At 47.7% G+C, this 23,249-nt stretch overlaps 1 protein-coding gene across 1 annotated transcript in view; it reads left to right on the top strand.

Moving 5' to 3' along the window:
- Positions 1-23,249, top strand: part of LOC120977696 (collagen alpha-1(I) chain-like) — a 161,720-nt gene that overhangs the window by 100,717 nt on the left and 37,754 nt on the right. Inside the window, exons 53-60 of the mRNA XM_040405749.1 lie at positions 1,691-1,744; positions 1,831-1,884; positions 8,869-8,922; positions 9,012-9,029; positions 10,719-10,772; positions 11,236-11,298; positions 13,413-13,578; positions 14,716-14,822. Of these exons, the coding sequence (XP_040261683.1) occupies positions 1,691-1,744; positions 1,831-1,884; positions 8,869-8,922; positions 9,012-9,029; positions 10,719-10,772; positions 11,236-11,298; positions 13,413-13,578; positions 14,716-14,822 (570 nt within the window). The remainder of the gene's footprint in view (positions 1-1,690; positions 1,745-1,830; positions 1,885-8,868; positions 8,923-9,011; positions 9,030-10,718; positions 10,773-11,235; positions 11,299-13,412; positions 13,579-14,715; positions 14,823-23,249) is intronic.

A 23,249-nucleotide genomic window follows, 5' to 3' on the forward strand; every position in this document is an offset into this window, starting at 1 on the left:
AAGGACAAGGTGGTACTGCGCCCTGTCCCTTCCTTTTTGCCCAAGGTGGTTTCCGCCTTCCACCTTAATGAGGACATAGTCCTGCCATCCTTTTGCCCCGCTCTGGCAAACCCCAAGGAGCGCGCTCTCCATTCTCTGGATGTTGTCCGTGCTTTAGGGTGTACCTGTCGGTTACTGCCCCATTTCGCCGCTTGGACTCCCTTTTTGTGGTTCCCGAGGGACCTCATAAGGGTCTGGCGGCCTCCAAGGTCACTGTGGCTCGGTGGATTCGGTCGACTATTGCCATGGCCTATCGGTCCCGGGGTAGGGTTCCCCCAGCGGGGCCTCCTGGGCTAGGCGCAATCGAGCCTCTACATCACAACTTTGTAAGGCGGCCACCTGGTTGTCCTTACATACCTTTACAAAGTTCTACCAGCTGCACTCTTTGGCGTCGGCTGATGCTGCCCTAGGGCGCAAGGTATTGCAGGCTGTGGTTCCTGTTTAACCGTTGGACGTTTTCCCTCTGGAGGTGCTGGTCTTCCCACCCCATGGACTGCTCTAGGACGTCCCATATTCTGTGTCCCCCAATGGAATGGGCGAGAAAAGGAGATTGTTTGTGAAACTCACCTGTAAAATCTTTTCCTCGTTTTTTTTTTCCTTTGGGGGACACAGCTCCCACCCATTCTTGTCTGTTGCAGGAGGGGTTGGTTCTATTCTAGTGGGACCTTATGGTTAACGGCCCGATGGCGGTGTTCCTTGGTTCTGCTTTTCTTTGTTAATATTTGGTTTCTGATCTCCTTCTCCTACTGCTTTTGCACGCACTGAGGTCCTCCTGTTGGAGCATGGGGGTATAGCCAGTGGAGGAGGAGCTGTTTTTTTATTATTTGCATAGTGTCTCCTCCTAGTAATGGCCTAAGCTATACCCATGGTCTGTGTCCCCCAATGGAAAAGACGAGAAAAAGATTTTACAGGTGAGTTTCACAAAAAATCTCCTTTTCTTAATGTCTCTATGTGGTAAAGAACTGTTGTCTTAGGCCTTGCTCACATCAGTTGCATGTAAGCTTCCATTATTAAAGACGTGTACTGCTCGGTATATGCCTTTTAGGCTACACTCACACAAACGTATTTTGTTTCCGTGTCCGTTGTTTTTTTTTTGCGGATTGGATGAGGACCTATTCATTTCAATGGGTCCACAAAAAATGTCTGTTCCGTATCCCTGCAAAAAATATAAAGCATGTCCTATTCTTGTTCGTTTTGCGGACAAGGATAGACATTGTTACAATCGATCCGCAAAAAGAACGGATGCAATACGGATGCCAAAAGAATATCATCCGTATTTTTTGCACATCAGTGTTTTGCGGAGCGGAAAACACATACGGTCGTGTGAATGTAGTCTTACTTTATACTTTCATAAGGCATACGCTATTTAATACCACAAAAAAAAGGTATACTGACATACAGTATGTCGAAACCAACAGAGGCCAAAGGCATATTATTTTTGGCCTCCGTTGGGTAAATGTTTTCCTTTGAATAACCTTGGTGTGTGTGCCAGGACCGTTTCCTGGTGCATTCGCCAAATGTAGTAACATAATCATTCCACCCAATTGCCAGTCCAAAGTATGGCACTATATAAATTACCTATGTAAACATTGTCATTCGGAAATAATTGTCATCACCCAGAAGAACTGGTGACACATTCTATCTTCTACAGGGTGAAGTGGGCATGGATGGACCATTAGGACCAAAAGGAGAAGATGGACTGAAGGTTAGAAAATTGTTGACCAAAAAAGACTAGAAATTGTTATTTGTCTTCTTCACCAGAACCTCATGGTATCAGCTTTTGTGTTTCAGGGAAAACAAGGTCCCATGGGGAATACTGGTGCTCCGGGGGAGAAAGGAGATGAGGTACAGACTGATTACTTACAATTATATATATTAACAGTTATTTATGCTGTATTGTGACTGCTGTAGAGCAGTGTTTCTTCACTCCAGCAGGTTAGTTGTCAGGACTTTCTAAGTATTGCATAGGTGATTAAAATTATTGTCAGTGCATCAGGCTCTGTCACCTAGGTTCTCTGTATAGAATATCCTCAAATCATAATCTGTTGAGGATACCACCTTTGGGAGGGGGGGGGGGGAGCACCCACAAATCCCCCCTCTTGGGCAGACATGCAAAGGGAAGCATGCTTAGATGTCATCCCCTTCGCTGTCCAGCCTCAGATGCCTTGCTCGGGTCCCCAACATTCGATTTGACACTGCTGCAGCCATTTGCTGGCCAGGTAGTGGTGACTTGCTCCCCTTGAATCACGTCAATCGGTCATGGGATGTGAAGTGGATGTTGACAGCTGGAGACCCAAATGAGGCAAAGGCAGGGAGCAAAGGAGAAGGGACCCAGCTCCAGGAAGCAGGTAAGTATACTTCCCTTTGCAGGTCTGTCGATGAGGTGGGGTTTGCCAAAAAAAACAAAAACAAAGGTGTCCAAATCCTTGAAGCCTGGAGGTGAGAAGCACTGATCCTGAATCCAACTTAATGAACTCAAGCTCTATAGTAGTTCAGTTTGTCCTCCCTTACAGTGGGTGTAAAAAAGCCCCCATTTTGGACCGGGAGTGAGGGTCAAACAAGGTGGAGAGCCAGAAGTCATCCCTCTGCCGAATGGTGACAATTCGGCTGTCACTACCCAAGCAAGTGAGCATGCAGCCGGCCATTTGCGCAAGTGACTCGGAGGGACTCCCTGCCTCCATCTCCACTGCATACTGCCACGGTGTGTCTGGGTCATCTGCCTCGTCTTCCTTATCTCCCTCTTGCTCCTCCACTCCTGTCCTGTGTAGAAAAACCACCCATTTCGCTAAACACTGCTTGTGCTCCAGTATCCTCCTCCTCCTCCAGTTCGGCTCATGTAGCTGTGAGATGTAGACGCCACGACTCCAGTCCCCAGACCAGACAGATTTCCCAGCATGTGTCCCAGGATATGAAGCAGTGGAATGACATTGTTCATCCCGTAGTCGTGGCGACTGACAAATAACGTGGCATTCTCAGGGCCTGAGCAAATGGCAGGTGTCACGCATGAGCTGCCACTGGCTGACAGTCGTTTATGACCTCTCTGTTCGTATAGTCGGTCCAACATGTAGTAACATACACTGCCTGTCCAAAAAAAAAGTCGCCACCAAAAAAAATAAAAAATAAATGTCACACACTCTAATATTTCGTTGGACCGCCTTTAGCTTTGATTACGGCACGCGTTCGCTGTGACATTGTTTCGATAAGCTTCTGCAATGTCACAAGATTTATTTCCATCCAGTGTTGCATTCATTTTTCACCAAGATCTTGCATTGATGATGGTAGACTCTGACCGCTGCGCAAAGCCTTCTCCAGCACATCCCAAAGATTCTAAATGGGGTTAAGGTCTGGACACTGTGGTGGCCAATCCATGTGTGAAAATGATGTCTCATGCTCCCTGAACCCTCTCTTTCACAATTTGAGCATGATGAATCCTGGCATTGTCATCTTGGAATATGCCCGTGCCCTCAGGGAAGAAAAAAATCCATTGATGGAATAACCTGGTCATTCAGTATGTTCAGGTAGTCCGCTGACCTCATTCTTGGAGCACATACGGTTGCTGAACCTAGACCTGACCAACTGCAGCAACCCCAGATCATAGCACTGCCCCCACAGGCTGGTAGAGTAGGCACTAGGCATGATGGGTGCATCACTTCATCTGCCTCTCTTCTTACCCTGATGTGCCCATCACTCTGGAACAGGGTAAATCTTGACTCATCAGGCCACATGACCTTCTACTATTGCTCCAGAGTCCAATCTTTATGCTCCCTAGCAAATTGAAGCCTTTTTTCTGGTTTGCCTCACTGATTAGTGGTTTTCTTATGGCTACACAGCTGTTCAGTCCCAATCCCTTGAGTTCCCTTCACATTGTGCGTGTGGAAATGCTCTTACTTTCACTATTAAACATAGCCCTGAGTTCTACTGGTGTTTTTCTTCGATTTGATTTCACCAAATGTTTAAGTGATCGCCGATCACGATCATTCAGGGATTTTTTCCCCGAATACGATGGGTCCCCACTATCCTTCCAGTTTTTAATAATGCGTTGGACAGTTCCTAACCCAATTTTGGTAGTTTCTGCAATCTCCTCAGATGTTTTCTCTGCTTGATGCATGCCAATGATTTGACCCTTCTCAAACAGACTAAGATCCTTTCCACGACCACGAGATGTGTCTTTCGACATGGTTGTTTAAGAAATGAGAAGCAACTCATTGCACCAGTTGGGGTTAAATAACTTGTTGCCAGCTGAAAGATAATCGCCCATGCAGTAATTATCCAATAGGAGGCTCATAAATATTTGCTTAGTTAAATCCAGGTGGCGACTTTTTTTTGGGACAGGCAGTGTAGTTTGTAAGACTGAAAAAAGACATCTGTCCATCCAGTTCGGCCTGTTATCCTGCAAGTTGATCCAGAGGAAGGGGGGAAAAAACCTGTGAGGTAGAAGCCAATTTTCCCCACTTAAAGGCAAAAAATTTCCTTCCTGGAGGAGTGGAGGGTGGAATTACAACGGGTGAAAATGTTGCATATCAGCCTATGTTGGGGGACCCCATTCTGCCGCTGCAGCTCAAGGAGGGTGTGCCTGGCGGTGTAAGAGTGGCTGAAGTGCATGCAAAGTTTCCTGGCCATTTTTAGGATGTCTTGCAGATGGGTGGAAGACTTCAGGAACCGCTTGACAACCAGACTGAACACATGTGCCATGCAGCACCGACACCATGGTTCAGATTTTGAGTTGTCGCGGAGAAAGCCAGGATTCTATTTCTTGATGAAGGACACAGAGCAGTTCCTCCCCTATGTGACTCCGTTCGCCCAGGCAAACGAGGTGTAGAACAGCGTGACACCGCCGTGCCCTGCAGATGTGGTATGCTGGAGGAGCACTGTGAATTGTCCCTGCAGTGGAGGATAAGAACGACGGACATTGTCGCAGGACCAACGTCTCTGCCACTCCCCTGTGCAGGGCCTGGCACTTCTCTGTCTGACATACTGTTAGATCAAATAAGTAAATAAAAAGAAAATTAATACACCCAAAAGAGGCTGTAATTTTGTCACTTCACCACGCAACCGCAAATAATACTTTTTTGCCACTAATACGCAACAAAAAAAGCTTTAGAACATATCACTGCACCGCACAAGTGCAACACGCCAGACCTGCAGGGTATAGCGAAGTGAGATCACGGTTATGGGCAATCGAGGGTTGCTCACTGTATTTGGAGAACCCTGGGCAGGCATGCAGCAGTGAAAGAGAGGTAGACACAGTTCCTCTGGGGCACACTCGGTATATGGGGACCAGGCCTGATGTTGTGTGAGGTGCCCTGGATGTTACAGGTATTTTAAGTGCCTGGGGCAAGGTCCCTTTTGGATTCGTGACGCCAGTGCCGGTAACGGTGGCACACCGATTTTATAGGAGGAATAACTGAGTACTCAGTGGATAAACCAAACGTTTCTTTACTTGGTGAACACAGTCCAACTTTGTACATACAGTTATAGTTGATAGTGATGATAATGCAGTCCCTTGAACAATACTTCACAAGCAGGTAGACTTTAGATGGTGGCAGGTAGTAATCATGCAAGATACTTGGAGGACACAACGGGTAATGCTTTGCAGTGCAATGCTGCTCTATCCCCTTCAGCTATTCTAGCTGGCTGGATCCCAAGGCCCGGATGCCTAAATACTGGCTTTAATCCTTGGTATATAAATTCTCTCTCCAGTATTGACCCTTGCTCTTTACTTTATAGATCCTCTGCCCATCAGGTTACTTATCTGACTTGTATTATCCTTGCTTGGTTGGGAAGCTGCAGGTTTCTCCCAGGAGGTCCATTCCTACTACTGGGGTAATCTTCTGAGCTAACTGAGGCTCACTTGATCCACAGGTAGGCTAGGATCCCTCTACTAGCCCCCTGGTAACAACTAGAACCCTGGGCTGTCTAGCTGCATGTCAGGAGGAGGCCCTCAGCATATCACTGGCTGGTGCCTTCTAACTTGTCTCTGCAGACTCCTGACTCTGAACCCTCTCTCCCTGTCTGGGCCTGGACATTTATACTAGGGGCTCCCTATCTCCCTCTAGTGTCTGGGATGTCTAGCTACACCCAACTAGGCCTGCTATTGCATCATACAGGGGAACATTGCATATAAAAACACATTAGAAAATACATTAAATGCACATTTAAATATAACATTACTGTCCTTTGTAAGTAGGAGTAACGCGCACACCAATTGACCCTTGTGTAGTGCCCACGCCAATCTAGTGGGACACTACACAAGGACTAATAAGATGTAGAAATATTTTCTAGTAATACACCCTGTTAATGTATCACACAGCACCTGCACCCCAATAAAGAGAACGGTTTGCTGGAATTACAGAGGTATCATCTATTGCAAACCTGAAAGCAGCAGTATAATGGCAATTTGGATCCGCAGTCAGTGCAGCAAGGTGTAATAGGATTGTTCCTATTACCCAGGCTGTAACCTCCCCTACTGAACCCTGTTCTGCTTCAATACTGTGGAATGATTCCTCCTTATCCTTTCCCTGAATTTCTATACAGCAAAATAAAAGTTTTCAAGTCTTTCCTAGCACTGTCCCTAGCGCCTGCTGACGTCTCTCCCTGCACTAAGTGCACTGGAAAATGGCTGAATCCAAGATGGCTGAGGCTATTTATAGGGCTGTGACATCACAGGGCTGGCTGGCTGCTGATTGGCTGCATGCATGGCATTGTGGGTGATCCCTCGTTCCTAGAGTTCTTTGCTCCATGTCCTAACACGTGTAACAGCCATTTTAGGAAAAAATGCTATTCGTTACCATGAAGTGTAAAGAAATTCGGATTCATTGCGAATCAAATTTTTCCTGAAATTTGGATCGAATTCCACTTCGTCAACTTCGATTCCCTCATCTCAGATAAGTTTTTATTGGTTTATGATTATTTTTTTTGCATTAGATGCTTTGTACATTACAATGCAAAGATAATATTTGTACAACGCCAACATACAAAGATCTTTGTATACAGACCCCAACAGATTACCCTTCCCCCCTCTTCCCTCTTTGAGACACTTAATATGACTAGGAGACAACCATCTTATACTTCCATATAGAGAGATCCATCTATGGGATATAGATATCATCTTAATACACAATATTTGTAGTAGCTGACCAGTTTGCCATTTTCTGAATATAAAGTCATGCAAACTCAGTTTAAATAACCTCAAGCAACCTTTAATTACCCCCACTGGTATCACCCCGTAACAATCCTAAAACCACTTTGGAAGGTCAACTGAGGGCTACAAACTCTAGAATTGTCTATCCATGGACCCCAGATATTTTCATACTTTGATAGACAATTACATTTCAAATAAATTCCCCTTTCCAACCGTATAACTACATTCATTCTTGCAATAAATTCAGAGATGCTCGGGGGAAGAGGCTGTATCCATTTAGCAGCCAGAGTTTTGCGCGCCTAATACAAAATCCTATTAATTCCAACTAAAATATACGGTTACAAATTGTCTGAGTCCAATATCCCCCCCATTTCTTTATGTCGCTGCAACGTTTCATACCGGATTCTACTACCTTTATTTTTCCACAACAAAGATCAAAATATTTGCTGCATCTTATAATAATACTGCATGGGTATCCATACTGGTGAGTTATGCAGGATGTAAAGTAACTGCGGCATTAAAATCATTTTAAGGAGGTTACCTCTACCTATTACAGATAATGGGAGTTTATGCCAAGTAGCCGTTTTCATTTTAAACCTAGACAATAACGATGTCAGGTTATCTATAATGTATGACCGGGGATTAACTGAGATATTAATTCCAAGATATTTGAAGGAGACTACTTTCAAATTAATGTGGTCCAAACAAAAAGTTTTCGGAAGGGTGGACAGTGGAAGGATAACAGATTTGTTCCATTTAATCTGTAAACCAGATTGTCTTCCAAAATCTGATATCAATGAAATATTGGGATCTATCGACGAAACCAGATCACCCACATAAAGCAACATATCATCCGCGTATTGCGAAACTCGTTCCTCCACGTCCCCTCTTCCCAAGCCTCGAATCATCGGGGTAGAACGTAAAATGCAGGCCAAAGGCTCTATAGCAACGGCAAATAAAAGGGGCGACAAGGGACATCCCTGCCTGGTGCCCCTCTCCAGTATTATCGACGGGGATAGCTTTCCATTTATTCTAAGTCTAGCTCTCGGCTGACTATAAAGCAGTTTCACCTCCCTTATCTCTAATTATCATCCTAAAAGAATGCTAATCTCAGAGTCATCAGATTATAAAATGAGCTGCTAATATTATATAAATGTTTGTAGAGGGTCTCGTCACTGAAGATATGTAAAATCAAGTAGTGATTATGGGAACAGAGCTTCATCTGGACTATTTCAGCAATCATCCCATAAAAAATACTACAAGTAAGGTGATAACTCGTTTGGCCAACAGATGTTCCTTTTGACCATCCTATATATAGGTACCACACTTGGCTGAACTTGCATTTGTTCAGAACGAGGAGTGAGGAATTTGATGATCTCCCTTGAGAACAAAGGGTCCAAATATCACCATACACATTGGATGGTTGGCAGGTCCCACAGAAATTGGCGGGCTTGGCTGCATTCACCTTTATACTAATTGCTGCAACTCATCTCCAAACATGCCTCGTTTATCCCAACACTTGCCTCCAGGGGACAGTTCAACATTAGATGAAGTTATTCGTGGCTACACCAACTTTTACTTAATGTGTATGGGCAACCTTGCTTTTTTTCAGCCCAAAAATCAGCGGTGATCAATTCATGTTCCTATGGGGCAATTTGACTAAAGTCTGCATTTATGTTTTCCACTAGGGAGTAATTGGGCCTCCTGGGCCTCGAGGTGTTCCTGGGCCTCAGGGTCCACCGGTAAGTGAGAAGAAATTGAATCATAAGTTGGTCACTTGCAATGCACAGTCTGTTTTTGGTTTTTAATTCTTTTCTGGTGTTACTTCTAGGGACCAGAGGGGATGCAGGTAAGGATAAAAAGTACATTCACTGTTTTGCAACTTTTTAAATATTTCAAATTGTCACAGTGCGGTTCACTGTGACAGTTTTGGCCGTGTAGGCTGGCTGCATGCTCTCTTGCGTACTGGCTGCAGGCTGAAACCTGTGTATGCTGGTTGTTTGGTGCTGCGTGCTGGCTGCGGTGTCTTGTGTGAACTATGCCCGTGTTTGTGTGTACTCCCCATGTCTGCATCTCTGTGCAGTTTCTATCACTGTTGCCGTGTAGGCTGGCTGCAGGCTCCCTTGCGTACTGGCTGCAGGCCGACACCTGTGTATGCTGGTTGCTTGGGACTGCGTGCTGGCTGCGGTATAGTGTGTGAACTGTGGCTTGTGTTTGTGGATTCCCATGTCTGCATCTCTGTGGTGCCTTTCACCGGTGCCTTGCAGGCTGGCTGCATGCGCTTTGTGTACTGGCTGTGGGTGTTCCCATGCATGCTGATTCTGTTATGTGTGCTGGCTGGTGTGTGAACAGGGTCTCAGTATGGATGCATTTCTGTTTGTGACTCTGGTTGTTTGTGCTCTGGCGTATTGGCTGCAGTGGCTTCGTGTATGCTGGTTGCCAGGGGCAACGTCCTGTACTGCTGCTTGTTTGTTCTATGGTTCTGGTACTCTTGTTGTGTTGGGGTTAACTTCCCCTGGTCTGTTTCTGGGTGTGGTTTATCAGGTGCCCTCTTATGCAGCTATTTCCACCTGTGAGCTGTGGGGCTTGTGGTCAGTCTATCTTCTGCCTTACTGGGTGTAGCACCTTGCTGCTCACCCAGGAGTTTCAGTCTATCTTGTGTTGTGCTGGGTGTAGCCCCTTGCTGCTGACCCCGGGGGTTTTGCCATCTGCCCTTGTTTGTGGTGTCGTAATGTGATGTTATGTCCTTGTCTGATCCTCCTTACCTGTCCTGTATGGTGTTTATGTTATCCTTGTCCTTGCCTTGCCTGCTCTTCTGTACCTGTTCTTTGTCTGGATCCACTCGGTTCCTTGTCTAGCCTAGCAGTGCTTTAACTGCTTCTGATCCTGTCCTATGTCCAGCCTGGCAGTGCTAAACTGCTTCTGATCCTGTCTGTTCCTTGTCTGTCCTGCAGTGCCTTACTGCTTCTGTTCCTGTGTTTGTCCTGCCTTCGTGAGAGGGTCCCCCTGGGTTCTCTGGAGGGAGGATCTCTAGTCTGTGTGCAGCTCTGCCTGAGACCGCCATGCTTCCATTCCGCTTGGGGTCCAGGCACCTGCTTCTGTGCTGGTTCCCGTTTGTCTTGTTGTCTGTTCCATGTCCTGTTTTTGTTTGGGTTCTAGTTCTGTTTTCTGTTCCGCTGGTGCTTGCACCTGTGTGGTTCTTTGCAGGTAGGGGCCAAGTGTACCGGGACATTCCTGGAGGTGCGACCAGTGAGCCCTCGGCCCAGTTCATCCCCACCACTAGGAGCTCTATGACGAACAGGGTTCACTGGCTCTTCGCCCTCTGGGATTTGCCTCTGGTCTGCCAGTGCACTTGGTTCTGTGGTAGTGCTACCACTATTGCTTAACCTGCTTTATGGTCATGTTCTTTTATTACATGTGTAATAAAGTACTCTGTTGGTCCCTGGTCTGTTTTTGCCTGTGTCCTGTTTGTATGACGTCCCGGAGGCCTCCGGCATGTGACACAAATATTGTTTATTTCACATATATATAATTACAGGGCCCAAAAGGTTTCCAGGGAGAACAAGGACCACCAGGCCCTCCAGGAACACCAGTAAGTATCAACCATCCAGACATTAAAGGGTCATCCAGCCTGTAAACTTTTGATAAAAAATTGTCAGAATGGCCTAAAGTCATACTCGCCTCACTGATCCCCCCCCACCACTCCTGTTCCACCACCTCAGGTCCCCCGCCCCCCGGGTCTCGTCTTCATGGTGTCTCTCGACACAGAAAATGTCACCGCTCAGCCAGTCACTGGCCACAGCATTGACCTACCTTAGTCACTGATTGCTCACATTTCCTCTGTCAAAAAGACCGGAAAGTAGAGACCTGCAGGCAGTGGGTCGGGATGCATCGGAATGGGAGCGGCAGGGATCAGCAAGATGAATATAACTGTTTTTATATTTTTTGTATGCCATGCTTTTGAACAACCTCTTTAAACTGACTGGTTGAAACATTCATGAAACAGAAATTGTGCTCTTTGAAACTCAATGATGTGTTATTGTTACATTTAATAGGGTCCACCGGGTGTGCCTGGACCTCCGGGACCTTCTCTGAGCAAAAGTGCTCAGAGTCTAAGGGTAAGTAAAAAAAAATATATATATATATATATACAAAGGCCTCATTGAGCAGGCCGAAACGTTGCTGGGGAATAAAGTTTGGGGTCTTCACCCTTTCACCGAAATCTGGAAGTGCTGCCTCGTTTTTTGGAACGCATATTTCGTGGAGGAGAAGCCAGCCTCCAGGAGGAATTGCACCCAGTACACGCAGTCTGACTGTGCTGCTACGGTATTTGCTGAATATATACAGGGAGTGCAGAATTATTAGGCAAGTTGTATTTTTGAGGATTAATTTTATTATTGAACAACAACCATGTTCTCAATGAACCCAAAAAACTCATTAATATTAAAGCTGAATATTTTTGGAAGTAGTTTTTAGTTTGTTTTTAGTTTTAGCTATTTTAGGGGGATATCTGTGTGTGCAGGTGACTATTACTGTGCATAATTATTAGGCAACTTAACAAAAAACTAATATATACCCATTTCAATTATTTATTTTTACCAGTGAAACCAATATAACATCTCAACATTCACAAATATACATTTCTGACATTCAAAAACAAAACAAAAACAAATCAGTGACCAATATAGCCACCTTTCTTTGCAAGGACACTCAAAAGCCTGCCATCCATGGATTCTGTCAGTGTTTTGATCTGTTCACCATCAACATTGCGTGCAGCAGCAACCACAGCCTCCCAGACACTGTTCAGAGAGGTGTACTGTTTTCCCTCCTTGTAAATCTCACATTTGATGATGGACCACAGGTTCTCAATGGGGTTCAGATCAGGTGAACAAGGAGGCCATGTCATTAGATTTTCTTCTTTTATACCCTTTCTTGCCAGCCACGCTGTGGAGAACTTGGACGCGTGTGATGGAGCATTGTCCTGCATGAAAATCATGTTTTTCTTGAAGGATGCAGACTTCTTCCTGTACCACTGCTTGAAGAAGGTGTCTTCCAGAAACTGGCAGTAGGACTGGGAGTTGAGCTTGACTCCATCCTCAACCCGAAAAGGCCCCACAAGCTCATCTTTGATGATACCAGCCCAAACCAGTACTCCACCTCCACCTTGCTGGCGTCTGAGTCGGACTGGAGCTCTCTGCCCTTTACCAATCCAGCCACGGGCCCATCCATCTGGCCCATCAAGACTCACTCTCATTTCATCAGTCCATAAAACCTTAGAAAAATCAGTCTTGAGATATTTCTTGGCCCAGTCTTGACGTTTCAGCTTGTGTGTCTTGTTCAGTGGTGGTCGTCTTTCAGCCTTTCTTACCTTGGCCATGTCTCTGAGTATTGCACACCTTGTGCTTTTGGGCACTCCAGTGATGTTGCAGCTCTGAAATATGGCCAAACTGGTGGCAAGTGGCATCTTGGCAGCTGCACGCTTGACTTTTCTCAGTTCATGGGCAGTTATTTTGCGCCTTGGTTTTTCCACACGCTTCTTGCGACCCTGTTGACTATTTTGAATGAAACGCTTGATTGTTCGATGATCACGCTTCAGAAGCTTTGCAATTTTAAGAGTGCTGCATCCCTCTGCAAGATATCTCACTATTTTTGACTTTTCTGAGCCTGTCAAGTCCTTCTTTTGACCCATTTTGCCAAAGGAAAGGAAGTTGCCTAATAATTATGCACACCTAATATAGGGTGTTGATGTCATTAGACCACACCCCTTCTCATTACAGAGATGCACATCACCTAATATGCTTAATTGGTAGTAGGCTTTCGAGCCTATACAGCTTGGAGTAAGACAACATGCATAAAGAGGATGATGTGGTCAAAATACTCATTTGCCTAATAATTCTGCACGCAGTGTATATATATATATATATATATATATATCCGATGCAGGCTGTTTTTTTGTTTTCTACTCGACCTAAGTCTATTGCATAAGGTCTACACCTTGAAACAGACTGCTTGCAAAAAACTGAGATGCTTCATTAAACATGTGATATGTGTCCAAGAACTGTGACATGAGTGGACACAGACATGTACTAGTTTGACTAGTAATCTCATTTGGATACAGAAGCATCAAAGCCTTGTAACTATTTGCAAGTCTAAGTCTCCATTTTGCATTTCTGTACTCAGGTGTAGGTTGTCTTACATTATGATGGAGCCTTGCTTTGCTTCTCTTTCATAGCGTCTTCTCCCCAACTCTGGAGTCTGGAATGACTTAGTCCCATTGGATCTCATTCATCGTCTGGAAGAAGACTTGAAGCTCTTGTCTGCTCCACCAAATGGGACCAAGGAAAATCCTGCAAGCACCTGCAAAGAGCTGCACCTTGTCCATCCTGAACTGCCGGACGGTGGGTGTATGCCCTTCAGAAGAAATAGATTGATTTTCAATGCTGGCCTTAACTTCAGTATTATAGCATTATTAGTACTGGTTGCATCCGGATGGCTGGTGGACACATTCGGAAGAGTAATGTAATTTTATCCCCAACACACAGATTTATAACATGAAGGAGCATATACACATATATTGATAGCAGTGTGGCACAGTCACGTCACTACTGCCCTGCAAGTGCCTTATGTCAATACAAGTAAAGTTTCTAGAATGCTTCCATTGAAATATCGCATACAAAAACAGGAAAAACCTCATGGACAACCAGTAATTCATCTCACAGCCTGCAGGACATATTAGTCTCTATTGTGTGCTGAGGTTGTACTAAGGTAGCTCAAACCGGTGAAAAACTAGAAGTGCTGGCTGTCACGTTACACTTCCAACAGTCATTTTAGGCTAAACGCACATGATCAGGAGTGCGTGAGGATTTTCCACGCGGATTTGCATGCGGAAAATCCGTGGCGTAGGTCATGTACATTGTATTCTGTGAGAATTTCAAATTCTCATGTACACGATGTGGATTTTTTCTGTGCAGATTGTGACCTGCGGTGCAGATTTTAAAATCTGCAGCTTGTCAGTTTATTTTATTTTTCCCGACCGGATTTTCTCCTTTCACTTCAATGGGGACAGTAAAATCCGCACAGAAAATCTGCACTAACTGATGTGGATTGTCCACACGGATTTCCCTGTGAACACCTGCGGATTGCAGTGCGGGTCCTCGCATAAATCCTGAACGTGTGCATTTACCCTTAGGGTACATTTGTATCTGCGGCATGCTTGATCTGGAACAAATGACGCATTGTCGGCCAGACAAAAAACAATGAATGCAACAGTTTTTGTCTGTCCGGAAAGCAGTCAGGGCACCGCTGGACCCTATTATAGTTAATGGGGATCGAGCGGTGAACTGTAGAATCAGGCAATGCCGGATCTGGCGAAATCCGGCAGGCTGCTCTCTGCCGTATCGGCTGCCGCAGATGCAAACGTACCCTGAGTGCTGCAGTCGATTAGCTCACTCAAGCTCATTGCAAACTCTTTGGAAAATTGAAAAATTGCAGAGCATTTTTATTTTATGGACCATTCATTTTCCTTTTCTTTTTAGGTTATTACTATATTGATCCAAACCAAGGAAGTCCCCAGGACTCTTTTCTAGTATACTGCAATTTTACGGCTGCAGGAGAAACCTGTGTACCTGCACAACAGAGCCAAGTGAGCAAATAAGTTACAGTGGTCTAATATTCTGACCGTAAAACATCAGATCAGTGTGTGTCAGATCAGTGTGTGTGTGTGTGTATATATATATGTTCTGATACAAGCGTGCATCATAGAGGTGGCCAATATGTATATTATCGGTCAGGGGCGTACATAGAAATCACTGGGCCCCATAGCAAGAATCTGAATTGGGCCCCCTAACCCTGCCCACCTCCTGGCCAATCCCACCTCCTGTCCTGGCTCCACCCCCATTTGCCAATAAAGAAATGTATACATACGTTTGTACGTATTCGTACTGACCCAGAGAATGAAGGGCACAGGTCAGTTTTGTGGCAAAGGAAATGCCGTAGGAATCAAAACCCTGTGGTATCTGAATCTATGGGACTCCTGTGGATATGCCATAAAAGTTTTATCTGCAGTTCTATGTAACATTGCAAATAACACAGTGATAACTCTCTGAGTACAGATAATGTAGTAGATGTCATCTGTAGTCCTATGTAACACCACAAATAACACAGTGATAGCTCTCTGAATACAGAAAATGTAGTAGTGTTACCTGCAGTCCTATGGAAAACCACAGATAGCACTAGTGCTGATGTGGTAGTGTTACCTGCAGTCATATGTAAAACCACAGATAACACTAGTGTAGATCATGTGGTAGTGTTACCTGTGTCTTTAGTGTGCCTCTCCCACGGACTCCATGTTGGCGGTGCTGCCTCCTCTTCCTTCTTCTTTCTCTTGCCCCGCACAGAACGTCCTGATGCAGCTGCGTCAAGACATAGGAACACTGTGGGCATGGTGATGGTGACACAAACACAGACACAGGGACAGACACACACACATACATATAATAAATATGATTACATCACACATCACTGCTCCTGCCTGTCTGCTTTGGTAAAGCCGGGCATAGATGGGCTATGTCAGGTTTTAGCAGAGTGAGCACAGGACAGTGGACACAGGGCGCGATATGTATGTGAGCACAGCTGAACGAGTGCAGGGCAGGAGCCCGCATACACATCGCACCTCCTTCCTGTGTCCAGACGTAGGCCATCCCCCACAATTAAACCCCTTTGCTACCAGCGCCATTTTGTCATCACTTCTCTTACCCCAAACTCCTTGCTTCTGATGCTGAGTGTGCACATAGCCACCAATCATATAACCCCCCCCCCCCCTCCAAAGGTGACTGAGGTGTTGGGGGGTGTGGGAATATGATTGGTGGCTATGTGCACTGTCCGCATCAGCAGAAAGGAGTTAGAGGGGTTATCCAACCCCTAATGCCCCACAAAATGTCCGGGGGGAGGAGTAGGAGAGCACACTGTCCACTATGAGCCCCCCAAACCCTTAATGCCCCCCAAAGGCAAGTGCCGTGGGCCCGCTGCGCCTGCGCCACAGTGTGTACTGGCTAAAATAAATGGAGGGGGCGGATCCTTCCGTGCGCTCCGGGCCCCCCTGCGCTCCGGGCCCCCCTGCAACGGCGTGGTCTTCCTATATGGGCGGTACGCCACTGTTATCGGTCACATTTGCTATCAGAACTGTCCTCTCTGCAGAGGATCTGAGTTGTTAACTCAAGGGGGTGGAGAATTGGCCCAAGTGTCCTACAGAAGGAAACTGTCATGGTCTTACCTTCTTGCTGTTCTCCTTCGTTTGACATGTGCTGGCGGCCATCTTGGTTTCTGGGTTTCTTGTAGCCTCCCACCCTGCGGCTCCTCCTTCCCACTGGGAGGAGCTGGATGCCTAGCTCATATATATAGGAGGTCTGTGGCTTCAGTTCCTCGCTTGGTCCTCCTGTGTTCACATGCTTCTAGACTGCTGCTGCTTCTGGTTCCTGATCCTGGTTTCGTCCGACTACCCTGCTGGTTCCTGATCCTGGTTTCGTCCGACTACCCTGCTGGTTCCTGATCCTGGCTTCGTCTGACTACCCTGCTGGTTCCTGATCCTGGCTTCATCTGACTACCCTTCTGGTTCCTGACCTCTGGCTTCGCAAAGACTCTGCTTCGGTTTCGCCATCCGTTTGGACTTTTGCTTTACAGCTTTATTTTCAATAAAGCCTTCTTATTTTCACTTATCCCTTGTTGTACGTCTGGTTCATGGTTCCGTGACATTAGGACCAAGCCATGAATTCTGACGGTACAGGGCCATCCTCGCTACCCACGCTGGTTGCCAGACTTGATCAGCAGGATCACCTGTTGGGTCGGTTCGCTGTGGCGTTGCAAACCCTGCTTGAACGCACGGCTCATTTCGCTCCCGTTGCTGATGGGTCGGTTGTCGCTCCTGGGCCCGCTCCTACTGCCGCTCCGGTTGTTGCGCCAGAGTCTACCCCGACACCTGTTGTTGCACCTGCGGTGTTTCGGGGTATGACCGGTTCTGCCCCTCTTCCACAGCGCCGAGGTTTCCTTAACCAGGTGGGCATTTATTTCGAGTTGCTGCCACATGCCTTTCCTACTGAGAGATCAAAGGTGGGCTTCTTGATCTCGCTGCTCTCGGACAAGGCCTTGGCCTGGGCCAGCCCTTTATGGGAGAACAACAATCCGGTGGTTGCCGAGTTTTTCGGTTTTGTTGCTTCTCTTCGGAAGGTATTCGATGTGCCGGCTCGTGCTGCCTCTGCTGCGAAGCTCCTTATGTCCATCAGACAGGGTTCACGATCCGTAGCTGAATACGCCATTGAGTTTCGTACCCTGGCAGCAGAGGTGGGCTGGAATAATGAGGCTCTGGTCGCTGCTTTCTCTCATGGTCTCTCGGATGCCTTGAAGGATGAGGTTGCAGCTAAGGACCTACCAGTGGAGCTCGAGTCTCTTATTTCTTTCCTGATTTTGATTGACACCAGACTCAGGGAGAGACCTTCCTTTAAGGAGAGCCTGCGGAGGTTTTCTAACAGATTGGCGTCTACGTTTGCTGTCCCACCCGTGCCTCCCTCTCCTCCCACGCCTCCTGGGGATGACTTGTCTGGGGGTGAACCCATGCAGCTGGGGTTTGCTCGCCTGTCCGAGGGGGAGAGGGTACTCCGGAGACGCGAGGGCCGATGCATGTACTGTGGTCTCGGTGGGCATTTTCGGTTGGCATGTCCGAACCGTCCGGGAAACGCTCGCACCTGAGATCCTGTCGGGGGCAGATCTTGGGTGGAGTCTCCTCGTCCCCGGTTTCCCGTGTTGACAAACCACTGATCACTGTTGTCCTCTCCTGGGTCGGGGGCTCGGTGACGACCCAGGCGTTGGTGGACTCTGGTGCTGGTGGTTTGTTCATTGATAATGTGTTCGCTGCCGCCAATTCCATTCCTCTGCAGGCTCGAGGTTCCCCACTGGCTCTTGAGGCGATAGACGGCAGACCCCTTCTGCCGCCACACGTGACTCATGAGACCCTTCCAGTGGGGATAGCCATTGGTGCCGTTCACAGAGAGTCGGTCTGCCTCCAGGTTATTTCGTCTCCACACTACTCGGTGGTCTTGGGGTACCCCTGGCTCCGGAAGCATAATCCGACTTTCGATTGGAGATCGGCCGAGATCCTCTCGTGGTCACCGCAGTATGGGGCTAGTTGCATCCATGGGTCTGTCAAGTTGCTGTGTACTTCCTCGGACTCTCTGTTGCCTCCTGAATACGAGGAGTACCGGGATGTATTCGATAAGGTGCGCGCGGTTGCCCTACCTCCGCACCGCCCATACGATTGTGCCATAGAGTTACAATCTGGTGCCGTTCCTCCTCGTGGCAAAGTCTATCCACTGTCGGTAGCGGAGAATGAGGCCATGGAGGAGTACGTGAGGGAGGCGCTTTCACGCGGACACATTCGCAAATCCTCGTCCCCGGCAGGGGCTGGATTTTTCTTTGTGAAAAAGAAGGGCGGTGAGTTGAGGCCTTGCATCGATTACAGGGGTCTCAAACGCATCACGATCAAGAACGCTTACTCGATACCCTTGATTTCCGAGCTGTTCGATCGCCTTAAAGGGGCCACGGTCTTTACCAAACTCGACCTGAGGGCGGCATATAACCTGGTAAGGATCAAGGTGGGCGATGAGTGGAAGACCGCGTTTAACACCAGGACCGGTCATTATGAATCCTTGGTTATGCCCTTTGGGTTGTGCAATGCGCCCGCAGTCTTTCAGGAATTCATCAACGATGTTTTCCGTGACCTGTTGCAGCAGTGTGTGGTGGTCTATTTGGATGACATCTTGGTATATTCTGAATCCATGGAGGCCCACATTCTGGATGTCAGACGAGTGTTGCAACGGTTACGAGAGAACAAGCTGTTCGGTAAGCTTGAGAAATGCGAATTTCACCGATCCCAGGTAACCTTCTTAGGTTACATCATTTCCGCTGAGGGGTTCTCCATGGATCCTGAGAAGGTTTCGGCTGTCTTACAGTGGCCCCAGCCCAGTGGTCTTCGTTCCCTGCAGCGCTTTTTGGGCTTCGCCAATTATTATCGGAAGTTCATCAGGGACTTTTCCATGCTAGCCAAGCCTCTCACGGATCTGACCAGGAAGGGCAGTAATTCCCAGGTCTGGCCGCTCGAGGCCATCCGAGCTTTTGAGGCTCTAAAGTCCGCCTTTGTGTCGGCTCCGATTCTGTCGCATCCCAACCCTGGGTTGCCCTTTGTCCTCGAGGTGGACACGTCTGAGACGGGAGTAGGCGCCCTTCTGTCTCAGCGTAGAACACCAGAGGGTCCTCTGCTTCCTTGTGGGTTTTACTCCCGGAAACTGTCTTCCGCGGAGTGCAACTATCAGATTGGTGACAGGGAGTTATTGGCCATCGTGCAGGCCCTTAAAGAATGGAGGCACTTGCTCGAGGGTTCGGTGGTTCCGGTCCTCATCCTGACGGACCACAAGAATCTGACCTACCTTTCTGAGGCCAAGAGATTGACACCACGTCAGGCCAGATGGGCTCTGTTCTTGTCACGTTTTAATTACGTGGTCTCCTACCTACCCGGTTCCAAGAACATCAGGGCGGATGCCTTATCACGGCAGTACTCCGAGCTGTCCAGGGAGGAGTCGATTCCGACTTCGGTCATACCTCCGAATCAGATCTTGGCCGCCATTCGCACCAGCCTGACCTCTCCCCTGGGTGAGCAGATTTTGGCGGCTCAATCTGGTGCTCCCTCTGGGAGACCCAACGGCAGATGTTTTGTGCCTGAGGAGTTGCGCACTCGGTTGTTGCGAACCTACCATAACTCCAAGACCGCGGGGCATCCTGGAAAGAATCAGCTGTCCTGGGCTGTTTCACGTCTGTTCTGGTGGCCTTCCCTACGTTCCGACATCGCCGCATATGTAGCGGCATGCTCCGTTTGTGCCCAGAGTAAGTCCCCTCGGCACCTTCCGTTGGGCCTTCTGCAACCCATAGCCACCGGGCAGCGCCCATGGTCACACCTGGGGATGGATTTCATTGTGGACCTCCCTGCATCCCGAGGCCATACGGTCATTCTCATGATTGTGGATCGGTTTTCCAAAATGTGCCACTGTGTTCCTCTCAAGAAGTTACCCTCTGCACAAGAGTTGGCCACGATTTTTGCCAGGGAGGTCTTCCGGTTGCACGGTTTGCCCAAGGAGATTGTGTCGGATCGGGGGAGTCAGTTTGTGTCCAGGTTCTGGCGTGCCTTTTGCTCCCAGTTGGGGATTCATCTCTCCTTCTCCTCGGCCTACCACCCTCAGTCCAATGGGGCCGCAGAACGATCCAATCAGGCCTTGGAGCAATTCCTTCGTTGCTATGTCTCCGATCACCAAGACAATTGGGTTGACCTCCTGCCTTGGGCTGAGTTTGCCAGGAACACGGCGGTGAACTCTTCCTCTGGGACGTCTCCCTTCATGGCCAATTATGGGTTCCAACCTGCCGTGTTACCGGAGGTATTCTCTCCCCAGGATATTCCGGCTGTGGAGGATCACCTTTCCGTCCTACGTGCTTCTTGGGTACTGATCCAGAAGTCCCTTGAGGTCTCTGCGCAGCGCCAGAGACTCCAGGCTGATCGCAGACGAGCGCCTGCTCCTTCCTACCAGGTCGGAGACCGTGTATGGTTGTCCACCCGCAACCTCAACCTTCGAGTGCCCACTCCCAAGCTGGCGCCTCGCTTTGTTGGTCCCTTCCGAGTGCTTCGCAGGGTAAACCCGGTAGCCTATGCCCTTGCGCTTCCTCCTGGCATGCGGATCTCCAACGTGTTTCATGTCTCCCTGTTGAAGCCACTGGTGTGTAATCGTTTCACTTCCTCGGTTCCTCGGCCTCGTCCGGTCCAAGTGGGTAATCGTGAGGAGTATGAGGTGAGCAATATCCTGGACTCACGCCTGGTCCGCGGTCGGGTGCAGTTTTTGGTCCATTGGCGTGGTTATGGTCCAGAGGAGCGTTCCTGGGTTCCCTCCGCAGATGTCCATGCTCCTGCCTTGCTCCGAGCCTTCCACGCATGCTTCCCTCAGAAACCGTTCTTTACTCCGCAGAGGAGGGGCCCTTGAGGGGGAGGTACTGTCATGGTCTTACCTTCTTGCTGTTCTCCTTCGTTTGACATGTGCTGGCGGCCATCTTGGTTTCTGGGTTTCTTGTAGCCTCCCACCCTGCGGCTCCTCCTTCCCACTGGGAGGAGCTGGATGCCTAGCTCATATATATAGGAGGTCTGTGGCTTCAGTTCCTCGCTTGGTCCTCCTGTGTTCACATGCTTCTAGACTGCTGCTGCTTCTGGTTCCTGATCCTGGTTTCGTCCGACTACCCTGCTGGTTCCTGATCCTGGTTTCGTCCGACTACCCTGCTGGTTCCTGATCCTGGCTTCGTCTGACTACCCTGCTGGTTCCTGATCCTGGCTTCGTCTGACTACCCTTCTGGTTCCTGACCTCTGGCTTCGCAAAGACTCTGCTTCGGTTTCGCCATCCGTTTGGACTTTTGCTTTACAGCTTTATTTTCAATAAAGCCTTCTTATTTTCACTTATCCCTTGTTGTACGTCTGGTTCATGGTTCCGTGACAGAAACAGCCTCTCTAGCCATTACATCAGCCTCTGGAATTTTTGAAGAGGACGGCGAAAACTAACTAAATCACAGATGAAAACCAAGATTACGGTAAAAAGGAGACATACCAGTAGATGAATTCACCAGATTTTTAATGGCAAATTCAGCCAGAGGCAGATGTTTCACCCACAGCTGTTGGTTATCGGACACATAGCACTTTAAATACTGCTCCAGAGACTGGTTCAAACGTTCAGTTTGACCGTTGGTTTCCTGATGAAAGGCTGAAGAAAAAGACAAAGAGATGTTACATTTACAACAATAAGCCCTCCAAAATCTTGAAACAAATTGGACACCTCTATTCGAAACCACATTCTCTGGGATTCCGTGTAAACGTATAACATGATCTACAAACAGGGAAGCCAGAGTCTTGGCATTAGGCAATTTTGAGGGATGAAGTGTACCATTTTACTAAATCTGTCCACCACCACCTGCACAACTGACTTACCCTCAGAAACCGGTAAGTCAGTGATGAAATCCATAGAAATATGGTACCACGGTCTATTCGGGATGGGCAGTGGTCGTAACTCACCCACAGGACGGGACCTAAGAGTCTTGGACCTGGCACAAACCTCACATGCGGAAACATATGAGTGGACATCTCTAGACAAGGAAGGCCACCAATAAAACCTGGAAACAAGTTCCTTGGTGGCATTAATACCCGGATGTCCACTAAAAACAGAGTTGTGGCATTTACCCAACAGTCAGAGACGTAAATGACCAGGGACAAATAATTTATCACTAGGAGATTGTACCAGAGCCAAGTGTTGTTCTGCAGAAATCTGTTGTCAAATCAGTGGAGACCGAAGCCACAATGACTCCTGCCGGCAATATAGGTTCAGGTGGAGTCTCAGGAGGTTGGAAAGCACAGAAACTTCGGGACAGGGCATCAGCTTTAATATTTTTACTTCCTGGCTGTAAAGTAATACAGAAATTAAAACGTGTAAAGAACAATGCCCATCTAGCCTGTCTGGGATTTAAATGCTTAGCAGACTCCAAAAACATGAGAATTTTATGGTCAGTAAGAACATGATGTAGGGCCCCCTCCAAAAAATGACGCCACTCCTCAAAGGCCCACTTAATAGGAAGCAATTTTCGGTTCCCAATATCATAATTTCTCTCGGTAGGAGACCACTTACGAGAGAAAAATGTGCACGGTCTCAGGTTTGTGAAAGTTGATGACCCCTGGGAGAGTACTGCTCCTACCCCATCCTCGGAGGCGTCGACTTCGACCACAAAAGGCTTCTCTTGGTCAGGTTGGACCAAAATAGGAGCGTTAACAAAACATCTCTTGAGTGTTCCAAAAGCCTTAGTGGCTTCAGGAGACCAATTGTCACTACCAGAGCTTTGGGACGTTCTCACAGCTCTGTTTCTCCACCCCTGTGATGATGTCACTACTAGAGCTGGGAGGAGTTCTCACTACTCTGTTTACTTTTGGTTTCTTTCACCACAGCTGTTC

Source organism: Bufo bufo, chromosome 8, assembly GCF_905171765.1.
Source record: "Bufo bufo chromosome 8, aBufBuf1.1, whole genome shotgun sequence".
Classification (NCBI taxonomy): Eukaryota; Metazoa; Chordata; class Amphibia; order Anura; family Bufonidae; genus Bufo; species Bufo bufo.